We start from the raw sequence: 18,616 nt of genomic DNA, 5'->3' as shown, positions 1-18,616 counted from the left end.
CCGGCACCCGGCTGGTGCTAACTAACTAGCCATCGCTCCGGGAGCTAACACTGGTACCCGGCTGGTGCTAACTAGCTAGCCATCGCTCCGGGAGCTAACGCCGGCACCCGGCTGGTGCTAACTAACTAGCCATCGCTCCGGGAGCTAACGCTGGTACCCGGCTGGTGCTAACTAACTAGCCATCGCTCCGGGAGCTAACGCTGGTACCCGGCTGGTGCTAACTAACTAGCCATCGCTCCCGGGAGCTAACGCCGGCACCCGGCTGGTGCTAACTAACTAGCCATCGCTCCGGGAGCTAACGCTGGTACCCGGCTGGTGCTAACTAACTAGCCATCGCTCCCGGGAGCTAACGCCGGCACCCGGCTGGTGCTAACTAACTAGCCATCGCTCCGGGAGCTAACGCTTGTACCTGGCGCTAGGTAGCCAGCAGGCTAAATGCTCCCGACGCTGAACTGCCGAAGACCGAGGGAACCGCATCAGGCTTCAGCTGATTAGTGGTCTTCTGGACAAACCTCCCGCCCAACATAATCCGAGGCAATGAAGTGTTCGCTGCAGATCCTCCTTCCCTGTCCAACAGGCTGATCGCGCCGCCTGAGTGCAGCCAGCCTGAGCCAACGTGCCAACAACACTTTTTTTCACTGGTAGTTTGTGGAAATTAACCAACTTTCCTCTCTCTTTCACACGGTAAATTCGTTTGAACAGCCAGGAGCAATACAAAAAGAACCACTGCGGTCCCGTTGTTTGGTAGGCAACATTTGACTGACCCGACAGTCCATGTTTACTATGCAGCTAACCAGCAGTGTATACACCAAACCAACACCGTGACGTCAGCAACAAAATGGCGCCGCCCATGGCGAAAACAGGGAAATTATATTTGATTTTTCAGACAAATAAGCAGGATTTCACATTTTATTATAGGACCCTGTCTTACACAAGGTACACAACAAACAAACTAGGATCACATTGTTCACTGCTTCATCTCCACTTTAACCTCTTAAGCCCTAGCCCTATTTTTGAAAAATCCGCCAAAGAATAGTAAATGGAAGATTGCTCCACTTCTAGGGACATCTATGGACCTCAGTGAATGTATTCCCCAGTGTCAGAAATATTGTGTCTGTTACTAGGCTTGAGTAAATTGTAATGAACCAAAAGGAGAATATCAATTATATTTTTTTAATACTTTCTTTTTCATCTTTGACAGTGAATAACACCATGCTAAAAATTACCAGACAAAAACTGCCACTGAGCTCGTTCAGCACCTTCTTGAGATCACGTGTACAAATTCTAAGCAAATGAATAAAGGGAAGATGATTAAACAGAAGGTTTTGTAGATACAGTACTGAATTCTGCCATCCGGACACATTTTGAAATATTATTATAGAATATAGAATACCAGGCCTATAAATTACCTTATTATAGCCAAAATCGCACATCTATGGATCGGGCCAAATCTCCTCTTTCCAATGGCAGAGTTCAATCTGGATTTAGTATCACCAGGCGTGCAGCAAGAACCGTGAATGAAATCTACTGTAAGTACAGTTACCTTTTTATTTTTTATTTTTTTTATTGATCTTTTTCCCCCTCCATTTTTCCTCCGATTTTCTCCCATCCCAATGTTAGTCGTATGCCAATTCCCAGTCCCTTCCTGGTCGCTGCACACTTACCCCCCACAGTCAGATCATCTGGGAGAGTGGAGGCTACCACGTGCTTCCTCCGACACACGTCCAGCCAATCACCGCTTCTTTTCACCTGGCAGCGCGGATTCTCATCGAGAGGGCGTAGCGTGTGGGAGGACCACACTATCCCCCTCAAGTCCTATCCGCGCTTAGCAGGCGCCCTGACAGAACTGTAGGAGTCGCTGTTTACAACGACCCGGACCCACCCCGCCAGCTTCTCCCACCCTCTGATACTGCCAATTGTATTAGTGCAGACGGCCAGCCAAGCTGGTGACAACCCCGGAGCTGTGAGCTGGATTCGAACAGGCGAATCCAGCTCACAGCTCCGGGGTTGGTGACGAACGCAATCTCCGCTCGGCCACCTAACCGCCACTCAGTTACCTTTTTATAATGGAAATGGCTCTGCCATTCTTCATCAGATTACAACGCCGATTTTTGCTAAACGTTCACAGAAAGGTAGATAAACTAACTGTGTTCTAATTTATGCCAATAACATTCAGGTTTGTCGTAGATAATCCCGAAAAATAAGAGAAATAAAAAAGTTATTCCACAAGTCATTTGATTGACAGGAGCTGGCTTGAGCTGGATTAGTGTCGTTTTTCGAAATTGCAACGCCATTCGAAAGCCCTGGGTCTCTCCTCATATGACTACAAACAAAATGGCGGCACAGATTTTTTTTAGCATCTATATTCGCCTGTTTCCAAATACATTTCCAAAACTAATATTTCACAAACATATTGCTGAAAATATACACTATGACTGCTGCTGGTTAAGAGTTCCACATGGTCACCGGGGGGCGCTCACCTTCAGCATGTCCTCCAGCCGCATCACTTCCTGCTCCAGGTCCTGCAGCTCGTGGCAGCGCTGCGTCAGCGACTCCAGCCTCAGCAGCAGAGTCTGGATGGCTTCCTCCAGGCCGCTCTCCAGGAAGGCCCCGCTGCCCTCCCCGGCCCAACCGGGACTACCCCCAACCCCGCCCCCACCGGCGGTCCCGGACGAGCCCCCAACCCCGCCCCCACCAGCGCTCCCGGACGAGCCACCAACCCCACCAATGGTCCCGGACGAGCCCCCAACCCCGCCCCCACCAGCGCTCCCGGACGAGCCCCCAACCCCACCAATGGTCCCGGACGAGCCCCCAACCCCGCCCCCACCAGCGCTCCCGGACGAGCCCCCAACCCCACCAATGGTCCCGGACGAGCCCCCAACCCCGCCCCCACCAGCGGGCCCGGACGAGCCCCCAGCCCCGCCCCCACCGGCGGTCCCGGACGAGCCCCCACCCCCACCAGCTGTCCCGGACGAGCCCCCAGCCCCGCCCCCACCAGCGGTCCCGGACGAGCCCCCAGCCCCGCCCCCACCAACGGTCCCGGACGAGCCCCCACGGGCCACCATGTCCGAGGAGGTGAGCCTCCTGACGAGCTGCCTGGTGAGGCTGCCGGGCTCCTCCGTGTCCAGCTCCACCGGCTCGGCGGCGTCCGCGTGGTCCAGGAACACATCCTCCGGCGCCACCGCGGCGAGCAGCCCCTCGGAGCTCAGGGACGCCGCCGCAGGGCCGCGGTCCGAGCCGCGCTGGGACTCCGTGCGCTCCCACTCCTCCGCCGCCTCGTCGCTGGCGAGGCTGGTGCCTCTGCTTCTCGTCTCGCCTTCCTCTTCGTCGTCCTCCTCCTCCTCCGTGATGGAGTCCTCTCGCGGCGGCGTGTGGTGGGCCGCGTCGGTCGTCTCCGGGGGCGTGACGGTGATCTCGGGGTTGGACTTGCTCTGGGAGCGGGCGCTGGGGGCGGGGCTGGAGCCTGACGTGTCGGAGAAGGTGAAGGAGAGGCGCTTGCACTCGGCCACGCCGCAGCCGCCGTGCTCGAACACGTCGTCCGGTAAGGTGGCCTGCGAGGGAAGAGAAGAGGGTGAGGACGCCATGTTGGAGCCATGCTGTTGTGTTCTTAGTTCATCTATTGTTTATTAGGCCTGTCCCCGACTAAGGATTTGTATAGTCGACTTTGATTGGCTGAAATTTGCCGACCCCCTGAATAAATAATAATAAACCAATTTATTTTTGTATCATTCCATTCGACTAATCGAGGTCAGCCCTATTATTTATTTACATTTGCCTTCTGCACCTCCGTAGTCATCTAGCCCACCCACCATCCAAAGGTTGGTAGTGCACATTGAGAGTGGGGGGCGGGACTTTTGGATCTCAGGTGGCTTAATGAGCAGGAAGATTGGAATCTTTCTTTTGATGTTTTCTTTAGATTCTTCAGATGCTTCAAATAAACCTCAAATTTAATTCATAATACCCTGGATCTCTGGAACACTACCTGGTTCACCAACAAGAGGCCTTTAAAACAGAGAGAAGAGCGGGTCTGTTTGTATGAGATACATATAGAGTGGCTAAGTTATCCACTAATCTTATGCATGGAGGTGTAACAGGTGAGGAAGAGGACTCAACCACCTCCGCTCTCTATTCTCAACCCTTAGGGGTCACGCTGGAGCTTTGAACCCGTCGGCGGACAACAAAAGAATTAGAATCCCTCTTAAATGCTCAAAAAGTCGATAAAAATAGAGAAATTGCCATTTCTAGTGCTTTGACATGTAAGGTATACGTCCCCCAACTTGCTAAACCTAATACGACTTGTAAATACATTTAATTCTTGCTAGATGGTATGATTGTAATAATCTCCATTTGCGATAAGAACTACATCGCGTCACGAAACGCACATACATGGACGCGCGCACACACAAACAGCGCATAGGTGTTAATCACTGAGTGATCTAATATGCATATTCTTCAGCGCGAGAGGGGGGGGGGGTTGTGTTTCTCACTGTCTGTCGTTGATAATATAATCTGAAGAGGTCCTGCATTATTATTATTATCATTCTCGAGAATACACGGGACCCGACGGAACGTTAATTTATGTATTAAAAGTAGTCTAACATGCTTTTCATACTCGCCCGTGTATATACCCACGTCGCGCTAAAACAACATAACTACTGTATGGCAGAGACAGAGTGCGTGTGTGTACGAGTTATGAGTTATCTCGCAGTTCATTCAAGCGCGCATCACGGTGATGACAGCTCTCTAGAGTAGAAAGGTGCGCTCACAGGGGCGTAGCTGGAGATTCTGGGCCCCATGAAAGAATCAATTTGTGGGCCCCCAATCTATTAAAAAATGTGGGGCCCCCAATCTATAAAAAAATTTGGGGCATTTGCTGGGCCCTTGGAATCATCCTAACCCCCCCCCCCCAGCTACTCCCCTGCACACACACACACACACACACACTCTCTCTCTCTCTCTCAAACAGAGAAATCAAAAGAAATCAGTACATTACAGAAGGAATTTCTTGTACAGTCTTGTACAGTGGGTGACAATATTGTCACAAGGAAAGATGAAATTACATACCTAGGTTTCATGTCTATCTATATCTCCCTCTCTCTCCCTCCATCTCTCCTCTGTATCTCCCTCTTTCTTTCTCTTCCTCTATATCCCTCTCTCTCCCTCTATCTCTTCTTTCTTTCTTTCTTTCTTTCTTTCTTTCTTTCTTTCTTTCTTTCTTTCTTTCTTTCTTTCTTTCTTTCTTTCTTTCTTTCTTTCTTTCTTTCTTTCTTTCTTTCTTTCTTTCTTTCTTTCTTTCTTTCTTTCTGTCTAGTTAGTTGACAGCTTACGCATGATGTAAAAATTGCAACGTTTCAACTAGAAAGGTAGGCTCAGTAGAGCCCAAATCTCTACCAGACAGGAGCTTTCTCTCTCTCTCTCCCTCTCTCTCTCTCTCTCTCTCTGTCTGTATCTCCCTCTTTCTTTCTCTTCCTCTATATCCCTCTCTCTCCCCCTCTCTCCCTCTATCTCTTCTTTCTTTCTTTCTCTCTCTCTCTCTGTCTGTATCTCCCTCTTTCTTTATCTTCCTCTATATCCCTCTCTCTCCCTCTCTCTCCCTCCATCTCTCCTCTGTATCTCCCTCTTTCTTTCTCTTCCTCTATATCCCTCTCTCTCCCTCTATCTCTTCTTTCTCTCTCTCTCTCTCTCTCTCTCTCTCTCTCTCTCTCTCTCTCTCTCTCTCTCTCTCTCTCTTTCTTTCTTTCTTTCTTTCTTTCTTTCTTTCTTTCTTTCTTTCTCTCTCTCTATCTCTCTCTATCTCTCTCTCTCTCTCTCTCTCTCTCTCTCTCTTTCTATTATATTACTATTATCTCTCTCTCTCTCTCTCTTTCTATTATATTACTATTATATATCTATCTAAATATCTAAACCTCTGTCTATCTAGTGTGTGTATGCATGATGGCATCAAATCAAAGTGTGTGTTGCTGTAGGCCTGCCTGTATTGATCAGTCACACTATACCCCCATTCAGCCGTAATTGTTCCCTGCTGGGCCTTTGTTTCATGGTGTGAATTAGTCATTGACATTGACATCACATTGCATTCTGGGAAGGAGTGTAGTTCCCTTATCATTAGCTGAATTCACTGAATTCTCTTCAGAGGCTCCTGCTGCAAATTGGTAATGACTGTACCAGAATGTTTGATAGGACATTGATTGAAAACTATCGTCTCAAATTTGACAATTGATGGCTTATTTTGAAGGTATGAATCTGTAATTTTACATTATGTAACAAACAAAAAAGAGAATATTCTGAGAAGGTGGAGCTAGAAACTCTAGACCTCAGGGGGTTAACTCCGCTCTCTATTCTGTTAACTTCACTCTCTATTCTCTTAACTTCACTCTATTCTCTTAACTTCACTCTCTATTCTCTTAACTTCACTCTCTATTCTCTTAACTTCACTCTCTATTCTCTTAACTTCATTCTATTCTCTTAACTTCACTCTCTATTCTCTTAACTTCACTCTCTAATCTCTTAACTTCACTCTCTATTCTCTTAACTTCACTCTCTATTCTCTTAACTTCACTCTCTATTCTCTTAACTTCACTCTCTATTCTCTTAACTTCACTCTATTCTCTTAACTTCACTCTATTCTCTTAACTTCACTCTCTATTCTCTTAACTTCACTCTATTCTCTTAACTTCACTCTATTCTCTTAACTTCACTCTCTCTTCTCTTAACTTCACTCTCTATTCTCTTTTTTTTTATCCACTTTTTCTCCCATTTTCTATATTTTCTCCCATCCCAATTTCGTATCATCCAATTCAACCCTCCCCTGTCACGAACGCTGTTTCTTGCCTCCCACAAGCCGGCTGCAATGTGGACTAAGTCATACATAGCACAAGTCCCCTCCGGTACTTGAGGTAACAGCAGTCGCATCTTTTCTCCTGCGCAGCTCGATCTCTCAGTGGCGAGGAGTAACGCGTGGGAGGCTCACGCTGCCCCCGACACTTCCTGATTCTACTGCGCAGGCGCACCAACCGACCTGTAGGAGTCGCTGTCCACAACGCCCGATCCCCACCCATCAGTTTCCCACCCCCTAATACGGCCAATGTGTATGTTACTATGTTATTTTATTTCATACTTATCTTGTCTTGCACAGTCTCTGGAGCGTAACAGTAAGAAGCATTTTGTATAAAAGTATTCTGTACTTCTGTATGACAACTATTAAAGAAACTTGAAACTTGAACTTGATTAGTACGGACGACCAGCTAAACTGAAAGCAAATGTGGAGCGCTGGGCTCGAACCGACGAGCCCAGCGTCTCCAGCATTTTGTGGCGAGTGCCTTTCCCACTACGCCACGTAGCCGCCCTACTTCACTCTCTATTCTCTTAACTTCACTCTCTATTCTCTTAACTTCACTCTCTCTGAACACAGATCACAGATCACTCTGATCACAGATCACTCTGTTCACAGATCACAGATCACTCTGAACACAGATCACTCTGATCACAGATCACTCTGATCACAGATCACTCTGAACACAGATCACTCTGAACACAGATCACTCTGAACACAGATCACTCTGATCACAGATCACTCTGAACACAGATCACTCTGATCACAGATCACTCTGAACACAGATCACTCTGAACACAGATCACTCTGATCACAGATCACTCTGAACACAGATCACTCTGAACACAGATCACTCTGAACACAGATCACTCTGATCACAGATCACTCTGAACACAGATCACTCTGAACACAGATCACTCTGATCACAGATCACAGATCACTCTGAACACAGATCACTCTGATCACAGATCACAGATCACTCTGAACACAGATCACTCTGATCACAAGTTCCACAACACGTCCTTCATGCAAACACACAGGCAAGAGTAGCCACACAGGAGGCCCCTCGGAGAGGCCATGTGACAGGAAATGAGCCCACACCAGCGGGGGACAGGAAGTGAGTCCACACCAGCGGGAGGCCATGTGACAGGAAGTGAGTCCACACCAGCGGGAGGCCATGTGACAGGAAATGAGCCCACACCAGCGGGGGACAGGAAGTGAGTCCACACCAGCGGGAGGCCATGTGACAGGAAATTAGCCCACACCAGCGGGGGACAGGAAGTGAGTCCACACCAGCGGGAGGCCATGTGACAGGAAATGAGCCCACACCAGCGGGGGACAGGAAGTGAGTCCACACCAGTGGGAGGCCATGTGACAGGAAGTGAGCCCACACCAGCGGGGGACAGGAAGTGAGTCCACACCAGCGGGAGGCCATGTGACAGGAAGTGAGTCCACACCAGCGGGGGACAGGAAGTGAGTCCACACCAGCGGGAGGCCATGTGACAGGAAGTGAGCCCACACCAGCGGGAGGCCATGTGACAGGAAGTGAGCCCACACCAGCAGGGGACAGGAAGTGAGTCCACACCAGCGGGAGGCCATGTGACAGGAAGTGAGCCCACACCAGCGGGGGACAGGAAGTGAGTCCACACCAGCGGGAGGCCATGTGACAGGAAGTGAGCCCACACCAGCGGGGGACAGGAAGTGAGTCCACACCAGCGGGAGGCCATGTGACAGGAAGTGAGCCCACACCAGCGGGGGACAGGAAGTGAGTCCACACCAGCGGGAGGCCATGTGACAGGAAGTGAGCCCACACCAGCGGGGGACAGGAAGTGAGTCCACACCAGCGGGAGGCCATGTGACAGGAAGTGAGCCCACACCAGCGGGGGACAGGAAGTGAGTCCACACCAGCAGGAGGCCATGTGACAGGAAGTGAGTCCACACCAGCGGGGGACAGGAAGTGAGTCCACACCAGCGGGGGACAGGAAGTGAGCCCACACCAGCGGGAGGCCATGTGACAGGAAGTGAGCCCACACCAGCAGGAGGCCATGTGACAGGAAGTGAGCCACACCAGCGGGAGGCCGTCTAGGAACACAATTTTGCTCTGGTTGCAAAGATACGATTCGGGAAAAACAAGTGGATTGGCTCTTTAGCGAAGCGTAAATGTTGGATGCCTTTGCCCCCATGTACAACATTACCATCCCTTCAACCTGACAAACCCAAAGGAAGGACAGTTATTGTCACATTCTACTTACAATGATGAGATTAATATAAGTCTTTTGCGATGCAAACATCGGCTTCATTAGTATTTGCATCCTTGGGTTGGCCGACACTAATCGAGCCAAGGTGCGTAAGTTTCTACATCGATGATATCGATCGAAAGATTTTGCAGCCAGAAAAAGAAAACCCACATCACATGGTCTCCTTGCGGTCTCAAAGGAAGGAGGGAGCGGGAGGAAGGGGCGCGGCCTCCACCACAGCACGCCACACGCCATGCCCCACGGCACGCCCCATGGCACGCCACACGGCACGCCCCATGGCACGCCACACCACACGCCATGCCACACGCCACGCCACAGGGCACGCCACGCCACTCACGGCACGCCCCACTCACGGCACGCCCCACTCACGGCACGCCACGCCACACTCACGGCACACCCCACGCCACCCCACACTCACGGCACGCCCCACGCCACACTCACGGCACGCCCCACGCCACACTCACGGCACGCCCCACGCCACGCCACGCCCCACGCCACACTCACGGCACGCCCCACCCCACACTCACGGCACGCCCCACGCCACCCCACACTCACGGCACGCCCCACCACACTCACGGCACGCCCCACGCCACACTCACGGCACGCCCCACGCCACACTCACGGCACGCCCCATGCCCCACTCACGGCACGCCCCACTCACGGCACGCCACGCCACACTCACGGCACACCCCACGCCACCCCACACTCACGGCACGCCCCACGCCACACTCACGGCACGCCCCACGCCACACTCACGGCACGCCCCACGCCACGCCACGCCCCACACCACACTCACGGCACGCCCCACCCCACACTCACGGCACGCCCCACGCCACCCCACACTCACGGCACGCCCCACCACACTCACGGCACGCCCCACGCCACACTCACGGCACGCCCCACGCCACACTCACGGCACGCCCCATGCCACACTCACGGCACGTCCCTCACTGGGTAACATTATCACGTCTCATGGCTTCTCCTATCATTGTTATGCCGATGATACTCAACTCTTCCTCTCCTTCCCTCCCTCAGATATCCACGTCTCTGAGCGGATCTCGGCCTGTCTGTCCGACATCTCCGCCTGGATGACGACCAACCACCTCAAACTGAACCTAAGCTAAACAGAATTGCTCCACCTGCGGGGCCAAATCCTCCCCCCTGACCGACCTCTCCATCACAGTCGAGAATGCAGCTGTGACCGCGTCCCCGACCGCCAAGAACCTTGGTGTTGTCCTCAACGACCAGTTGAACTTCTCTGCTCACATCGCAGCGACAACCAGAACCTGCCGATTCCTCCTGAGCAACGTCAGAAGGATCCGCCCCTTCCTGACAAAAGAAGCCACCCAACTCCTCGTCCAATCAACAGTCATCTCCCGCCTCGACTACTGCAACGCACTGCTAGCTGGCCTCCCGGCCACTGCCACTAAGCCTCTTCAACTCATTCAAAACGCAGCCGCCCGCCTGATCTCAAACCTGCCGAAGTCGGCCCATGTCACCCCACTTCTCAGGGACCTGCACTGGCTCCCCATTGCTGCACGTATCCGCTTCAAGGCCCTCGACCTGGCATACCGTGCGGCAAAGGGAACGGCTCCCACCTACCTCCGGTCAATGGTCTCTAACTACACACCCTCAAGACCCCTACGCTCTGCATCTTCTGGCCGCCTCAGACCCACTCCTATCCGAGCTCCGGGAGGGTCATCAAAGAGAAGTCGCCTATTCTCAGTCCTTACCCACCCAGTTAGGACAGCCGAATCACGTCCAATCTTTCGCCGTCGACTAAAGACGCACTTCTTCAACCATTATCTGAAATAAAAAAATAAAAAACTCTAACCCTAACAAGTGCATAACCTTACTGTCATGCACTTGTCCTAATAAACTAACCTACACTGTAGCACTCAACACTTTGATGAACATTGTTACTCAGCTGATAGAGTTGTGCCCTTCCTGATGACTTGTCGTACAGAACTTATAAGTCGCTTTGGATAAAAGCGTTTCAGCTAAATGACTAAATGTAAATGTAAATGTCACGGCACGCCCCACGCCACACTCACGGCACGCCCCACGCCACGCCACACTCACGGCACGCCCCACGCCACACTCACGGCACGCCCCACGCCACACTCACGGCACGCCCCACGCCACGCCACACTCACGGCACGCCCCACGCCACACTCACGGCACGCCCCACACCACACTCACGGCACGCCCCACGCCACGCCACACTCACGTAGACCTCCAGGCTGGACTTGGGCCGCGGCCGCAGCGAGGCCAGGTCCCCGAAGGAGCGACTGCGCCGCAGCTTCTCCAGCAGAGAGTCACGGAGCGCGTGCAGGAAGGACAGGCGCTGTCGCTCCACGGGGCGGGGCCGCCACTGCCGTGACACAAGCACACGCAGGCGGGGGGGGGGGGGGGGGGCGTTGACATGGAGGAGGGGGAGGAAGAGGAGGGAATGGGTGACGGTTAGTTGGAGGGAGGGGGTAGGATTAGCATTAGCATTAGTATTAGCATCAGCATTAGTATTAGCATCAGCATTAGCATCAGCATTAGTATTAGCATCAGCATTAGCATCAGCATCAGCATTAGTATTAGCATTAGCATTAGCATCAGCATTAGCATCAGCATTAGTATTAGCATCAGCATCAGCATTAGCATCAGCATTAGTATTAGCATTAGCATCAGCATTAGCATTAGTATTAGCATCAGCGTATTAGCATCAGCATTAGCATCAGCATCAGCATTAGCATCAGCATTAGCATTAGTATTAGCATTAGCATTAGTATTAGCATTAGCATCAGCATCAGCATTAGCATCAGCATTAGCATTAGCATTAGTATTATCATTAGCATTAGTATTAGCATCAGCATTAGCATTAGCATCAGCATTAGCATTAGCATCAGCATTAGTATTAGCATTAGCATCAGCATTAGCATCAGCATCAGCATTAGCATTAGTATTAGCATCAGCATTAGCATCATCATTAGCATTAGCATCAGCATTAGCATCAGCATTAGTATTAGCATTAGCATTAGTATTAGCATTAGCATCAGCATTAGCATCAGCATTAGCATTAGCATCAGCATTAGCATTAGCATTAGCATTAGCATTAGCATCAGCATCAGCATCAGCATTAGTATTAGTATTAGCATTAGTATTAGCATCAGCATTAGCATCAGCATCAGTATTAGCATTAGTATTAGCATCAGCATCAGCATCAGCATTAGCATCAGCATCAGCATCAGCATTAGCATTAGCATCAGCATTAGCATCAGTATTAGCATTAGTATTAGCATCAGCATCAGCATTAGCATCAGCATTAGCATTAGCATCAGCATTAGCATCAGCATTAGCATTAGCATCAGCATTAGCATCAGCATTGGCATTAGCATCAGCATCAGCATTAGCATCAGCATTAGCATTAGCATCAGCATTAGCATCAGCATCAGCATTAGTATTAGCATCAGCATCAGCATCAGCATTAGTATTAGCATCAGCATTAGCATTAGCATCAGCATCGGCATTAGCATCAGCATTAGCATCAGTATTAGCATTAGTATTAGCATCAGCATTAGTATTAGTATTAGCATTAGCATTAGCATCAGCATCAGCATCAGCATTAGCATCAGCATTAGCATCAGTATTAGCATTAGTATTAGCATCAGCATCAGCATTAGCATCAGCATTAGCATCAGCATTAGCATCAGCATCAGCATTAGCATCAGCATTAGCATTAGCATCAGCATTAGCATCAGCATCAGCATTAGCATTAGCATCAGCATTAGCATCAGCATCAGCATTAGCATTAGCATTAGTGTAACTGAGGGGTACAATTCCCTGACTGTATTGATAAGTATGGTATCATTAAACCACTACCGCTTTATGTACTTTAATTACTGGCCATACAGTACACGATATCTAAGTATGATGAACACTTTCCCACATATGAAATCAGGTCCACACAAAGGTAATAGTCAAATATTTAATATATAGCAAAGGGTACATATAATAGTTACTTATTACATTTATGATTTGAATGCACTTGTAAGGCAAATGAGTATTCGTAGGCAAATCAACACTGAATGTCCAATCTCTGGTTACACAGGAAGCAAGTATACAACCTGGCTCTTAGGGAATTATAGCGATGGTCACTTAATGATTATAGCTGGATAATATACTGAAGGGGTCCCGCCGGTTGTAAGCCAGTAAGGGGGGTAGGAGAGCCGTCGGCTGTATCCCGTCTGGTCAACGATTTCTAGGGAGAGTCCAGGTACAGAACACAGTGCCCGTAGAACCTTGATCCGCAGATGAATACACTTGGGCTCTCTTGTAGACGATAGCTGTAGCTGTAGCTTTAGGTCCACAACGAAGAAGAAGCGAGGCGACCTCAGTCTGGTCTGAGCGCCGTCTCACCTTGGCTCCTCTCGGGGTAAATCCAACACTCACCGGTGTTGGCGATTATCCGCTCCACAAATCAAAGCATCAAAGCAAATAGATATTCCATGCCGTATAGGGCTCAGCAGTCGTCGGGGTAGGTAATCCAATGTGCAGGTCCACTCGTCCTCGCCTAGAACTCCTCGGATGAAAGCACCACGCGTGGTCTGCCCAACCTGGTTAAGACTCTAGATAACGCGAGGAAACGATGGGGGTGCTGCTCACTTTAGAACTCTAACCGAACGATGCACCATACATAATAGACTATTATTACTTAATAGAAATACGGTGCCAAACTCTGGCAATTCAGCTATTAATTCGCACAAGGTCTCACTGCTATTCTAAGGCCAAACAGGCCGTACTACACCGCACGCGGTATCGTGGGGTGAGGCTTCACGTCTTGTTACTTAGTTGGGTAGAAGGGTAAAAGGACTAAGAGGAATTCTACATTTCTTGCGCCATATTTATATGCACGGTGGACAAGTAGTGCCGCTCTGCTTTCGGTAGCCGTATTCCTGCGCGGAGCTGAGGCTAGTAAGGGCATGTCTCGTCGGTACCTTTGAACTTGAACGCCAGGGGCTTGTCCCTGGCGCCTGGTCCTTTTGTCCAATAAGAGAATGAACTATTATGGGCTGCAGTAGAATAAAGGGATATTCCGTGTATATGTACAAGGAATATACAAGGGATATCAAACGATATACAAATACTATTAAATATATATCCATAAATAAATATATATATTCGGTTTAATCTGATCCTTCACAACAGCCGCCCCCTAATTAGTCCCACCTAATTAGCTGAGCAGAGACAGATTAACCGCACTGTCCACTACTCAATGTCCGCTGTAAGGGTCAGTCAACTCACAAAGTCATAGGGTCATGGTCGTCATCAATAGTATCAGGGAGCCTTGGCAGTTCTATTAGCCTCGCCACGGGTCGGGTGTAAATCCGTCCTTGGACGAGCACTTCAGCTGCTCGGACCTTTCCATCGGTGATCACTTTGCTTACGCGGCCAGCCGGCCACATAGCTCTGGGTAGTGACTGGTCGATGATCATGACGACTGTTCCTTCTGTCAAATTGTCTCTCTCTAGGTCAGCCATCCGGGGTATACTGGGCTGCGCGCGCCACTTACGGCAGTCTAGACAGGTTCGCTGGAAGCGCCGCACTGCTTCTCTCCCTTGCAGTATCCAATAACGACGTCTGATCTCCGCGAAGACTCTCTCTGCCCCTGCGTGGTGCACATCCTCGTCGTATTTCTTTATGATCAGTTCTGTGACCTTGTGTCGGCTGTTCAAGACTATCGGGTACTTAACGTCATCCGGTAGGTCTGGGGCTCTCCGCAGACGACCACCCACTCTGATGAGATTATGGGCGTCGCTCTCGGGGGCCAGGTGAAGCAGTCTGCTGTCTGATGGGACGGGCTTTGCTCCCTGTAGACAGGCTAGCTCATCTGGGAACGAGTCTCTCTGGGCTCGTTGTAGTAGAAGGAGTTCTGCTTCTTCGTAGTCAGCTGCGGAAATGTCAGTTGTGGGCTGAACCTCTGGGTGGTGCCACAGAAATGTCTTTAGCTGCGCACTCTCTAGGGTGAGGCAATCGTCTAGAACCGGGTCTGTGGGGACGAGTGTGTGTGTCAACCCACAGAACATAGGTTTCTTGTTCTCTGCCTCCTCTTTGCTCGCCTCCCGTGGGGTGGGTGTAGGCCACTCTTCTTCGGGGAGCTTGAGGAACTCTGGCCCGTCACTGTAAAGGTTGGGACGGGTGAGGTCATCCAGGGACATTCCCCGGGTGATGACGTCAGCTGGGTTGTGTTTGGTGTCCACATACCGCCAGCTGGTTACTTCTGTTAACTCTTGAATCTCGGTGACTCTGACTCCCACGAAGACCTTGTATCTGCACGAATCAGACCGGATCCATGTGAGTACGGTCGTGGAGTCTGACCACAAGATTGTTCTTTGCACCGGGATGGTGAGTTCACGTTGGATTAACGTGGCGAGCTGCGCTCCTGCTAGGGCTGCGCAGAGCTCTAGGCGCGGGATAGATTGTTGCTTGCGTGGGGCTATTCTTGAGCGAGCCCGGATGAAAGCAGTATGTATTTCTCCTCCCTCCTCTCGGGCACGCAAGTAAGCCACCGAACCGTAGGCTACTTCGGAGGCGTCGCTGAATACGTGCAGGTCGATCTTGCATATCTCTGGCCTCACTGTGGGTGGGAAGTAGCTGCGGCGTATATTAACACCTGGGAGTGAGCGGAGTTCCGTCTCCCACTCTCTCCATAGGAACCGCAGCAGGGGCTTGTCCTCCTCCACTAGCCTCACCTGCAGGAACATCCCTTTGATGTCGCCGCTGATAGCCACCTTGTCCTGGCGGAAGCGTAGTAGCACGCCTAGTAGGGAGGGGCCGAGTGTTGGGCCGGCCAAGAGTTCTTTATTCAGATTTTGCGATCCGATCTGGTAGCTGCAGTTAAACACAATGCGATCCTTGCCGTTGTGGTGGACCTTGTGGTGCGGCACGTACCATGATTCGGTCGTCTGATCGGCCTCTTTAATGTCAATTTTCTTTATGTGTCCCGCTGTGATTAATTTGTTAATCTCAGCGCGGTACACAGCTTCTTGAGCGGGGTCTTTGGCTAGGCGCCGCTCTGTGTTCAATAGATACCGCTCCGTCGCCTCTTTTGTAGCACGAAAGGTGGGCATTCCCTCTCGCCTCAGGAGTGGAGTTGCGTATCTCATCACTCCGTTGACATTGACTCTCTTTGTCCCGTGCTCGAGGAGGGCTATAGCGTAGATATCTTCCTTAGAACGAATGTCTTTCTTTTCGTTCTTAAAGGGCATTGTCTCTAGTGTCCATAGCCTCTCGACATGCTGCAGGAGTGTGGTGTCTCCTTCTGTCGCTCTGGAGTGGAGGCAGCTAGTGGCTGCTGTTCGGTTAAGAGACTTGGTGAGGGGGCCTTGTAATGTCCATCCTAGGCGGGTCTCGACTGCTGCAGGGCAACCTCTGGGTCCTGTATGGACCCGGTCTATCGGGACTATGAGGTCTGCATGGTCGGAGCCTATCAGCAGGGTCGGGGTGGCACCGTCTATGAGCGGTATAGGTAGTTGACGCAGGTGCACATATTTCTCCATCAGCTTGGCGATGGGGTAGGTGTACTGCGATAGTCCTATTTCTTGGCTGGTGAAAGCATTAGTAATCCTGTACCGTCTCTCTGGCTGCCCGCTTGCTGCGATAGTGAAGGAGACATTCTCGCCCTTTATCGTCTTTAGATCTCTTCTTATTGTCCGAATCGTCATCTGGTTCTCGCTCCCCCGCAGCCCCAGCTGGGCCGCAGCGGACGCGAGGAGAAGGGTCTTCTCTGACCCGTCGTCAAGGACGGCGTAAGTGTCCATGACCTTATCTTGGTAACTCAGTGTTACACGGACCACCTTTAAGAGCACCTGGGCGCCGCTGCTGCTAGCGGGGTCAATGTACATAACACTTGCCTTTGTGCTGTTGGATGGTGCAGGCTTTCTTTTGTTACTGTCGTGTAGGACATCCAGATGGGCTCCGTCACACCGACTACACCTCTTCTTTAGGCGGCACTCGGCTGCCATGTGACTGCGCGCACATCGGTAACAGCGCCTGTTGGACTTTATCCACTGACTTTATCTCCTGGTCCTGTGGAGTAATGTGCTGCTGTCGGGCTTGACTCTCCTCTTCTCCCTCTTCTTCTTCTGCCAGGTCATCTAGATCCTGTAGTCGTTTATTTAGCCTCTCCGCGGTGTCCGCCGTTCCTTCCTTGTAGCTGGGTCTCACTTGGACCGGTCGGGGAAGGAGTTCGGAGGGGGGTGTAGACTCTCTCTGGCGGTCGGGCTCAGGGTCGCTTAATCGGTTAGGGGAGGGTGCCCTTGACGTGTGTCTTGACGAGGCCCTGGAACCCCTTGTGGAGGGAGGGGGTGTTGCCCTGGTGATCAGCTGCTCCATTAGCTGCGCTTGTAGTCTGTCGCGCTCGGCTTCGCGCTTGGTGAGATCTGCTTCTCTTTGGGCACCGGCAGCGGCGCGCTGGGCGTCGGCCCGGTCTCTTGCCATATTCTCTTCCGTCTGAAGGCGTCTCAGCTCCAGACGTATGTGCTCTTCTTCGCTCCGTTGCTGTGTTTGGAGTCGATCGCGTTCACCCTGAAGTCGATCGCGTTCACCCTGGAGTCGATCGCGTTCGGTAGAGGCTGTCAGGCTGGCGAAGAACGCCTGTGACAGCATCCTCTCCGCCTCGCTGGGGGAAGACGCTTGTAGAGGTGAGCCGCTCCTGGCTGTACCCGTTGGGGATGCGTTCTCCTGCGGGGAGTCCTGGAGCTCTATCTCCTCGGCGCTCTCCTCATCTTGTTCCGTGCAGAGTTCCGTCTCTGGAGGATTGTCTTCCTCCCGGAGCTCTGGGGGGACTACTTCTTCGGTCTTGGCGGGGGGTAAAGTCGTGTCAGTTCCCTCCTGGTCCCCACCGTGAACTTGGTCAGTTACATTAGAACCCACTAGGGCCTCTGTGGTCGGGGTATCCTGGTTGATAGGGTCGGACATAATTTTACTTTCTACTTTTACCGCGTTTACTGTTTTTAGAAGGCTAGGTAGTTTGCTGACAGCGTAATCCTCTAAGTACTGAGGTGGCTGTCGTCTACGTTGCGGGCGTTCTACTTTAGGAGGACCGTTTCGTGGAGTGTTCATCATAGGCCATTTCAATATTAATACCACTATATTAATATTACACTAATTACCCTCCGGCTCAAAGGACCAATTGTAACTGAGGGGTACAATTCCCTGACTGTATTGATAAGTATGGTATCATTAAACCACTACCGCTTTATGTACTTTAATTACTGGCCATACAGTACACGATATCTAAGTATGATGAACACTTTCCCACATATGAAATCAGGTCCACACAAAGGTAATAGTCAAATATTTAATATATAGCAAAGGGTACATATAATAGTTACTTATTACATTTATGATTTGAATGCACTTGTAAGGCAAATGAGTATTCGTAGGCAAATCAACACTGAATGTCCAATCTCTGGTTACACAGGAAGCAAGTATACAACCTGGCTCTTAGGGAATTATAGCGATGGTCACTTAA

The 18,616-nt window shown here is 50.9% G+C and overlaps 1 protein-coding gene across 1 annotated transcript in view; it reads right to left on the bottom strand.

The window, feature by feature from the left end:
* Nucleotides 1-18,616, bottom strand: part of ripor2 (RHO family interacting cell polarization regulator 2) — a gene marked incomplete at its 5' end in the record, with an annotated part of 174,533 nt that overhangs the window by 18,628 nt on the left and 137,289 nt on the right. Inside the window, 3 exon segments of the mRNA XM_084312062.1 lie at nucleotides 2,481-2,637; nucleotides 3,010-3,551; nucleotides 11,321-11,464. Coding sequence (XP_084168188.1) covers nucleotides 2,481-2,637; nucleotides 3,010-3,551; nucleotides 11,321-11,464 — 843 coding nt within the window.

This window comes from Notolepis coatsorum (genome assembly GCF_963971535.1).
Source record: "Notolepis coatsorum genome assembly, chromosome: 4".
Taxonomy (NCBI): Eukaryota; Metazoa; Chordata; class Actinopteri; order Aulopiformes; family Paralepididae; genus Notolepis; species Notolepis coatsorum.
This window is presented reverse-complemented; position numbering and strand designations above follow the sequence as displayed.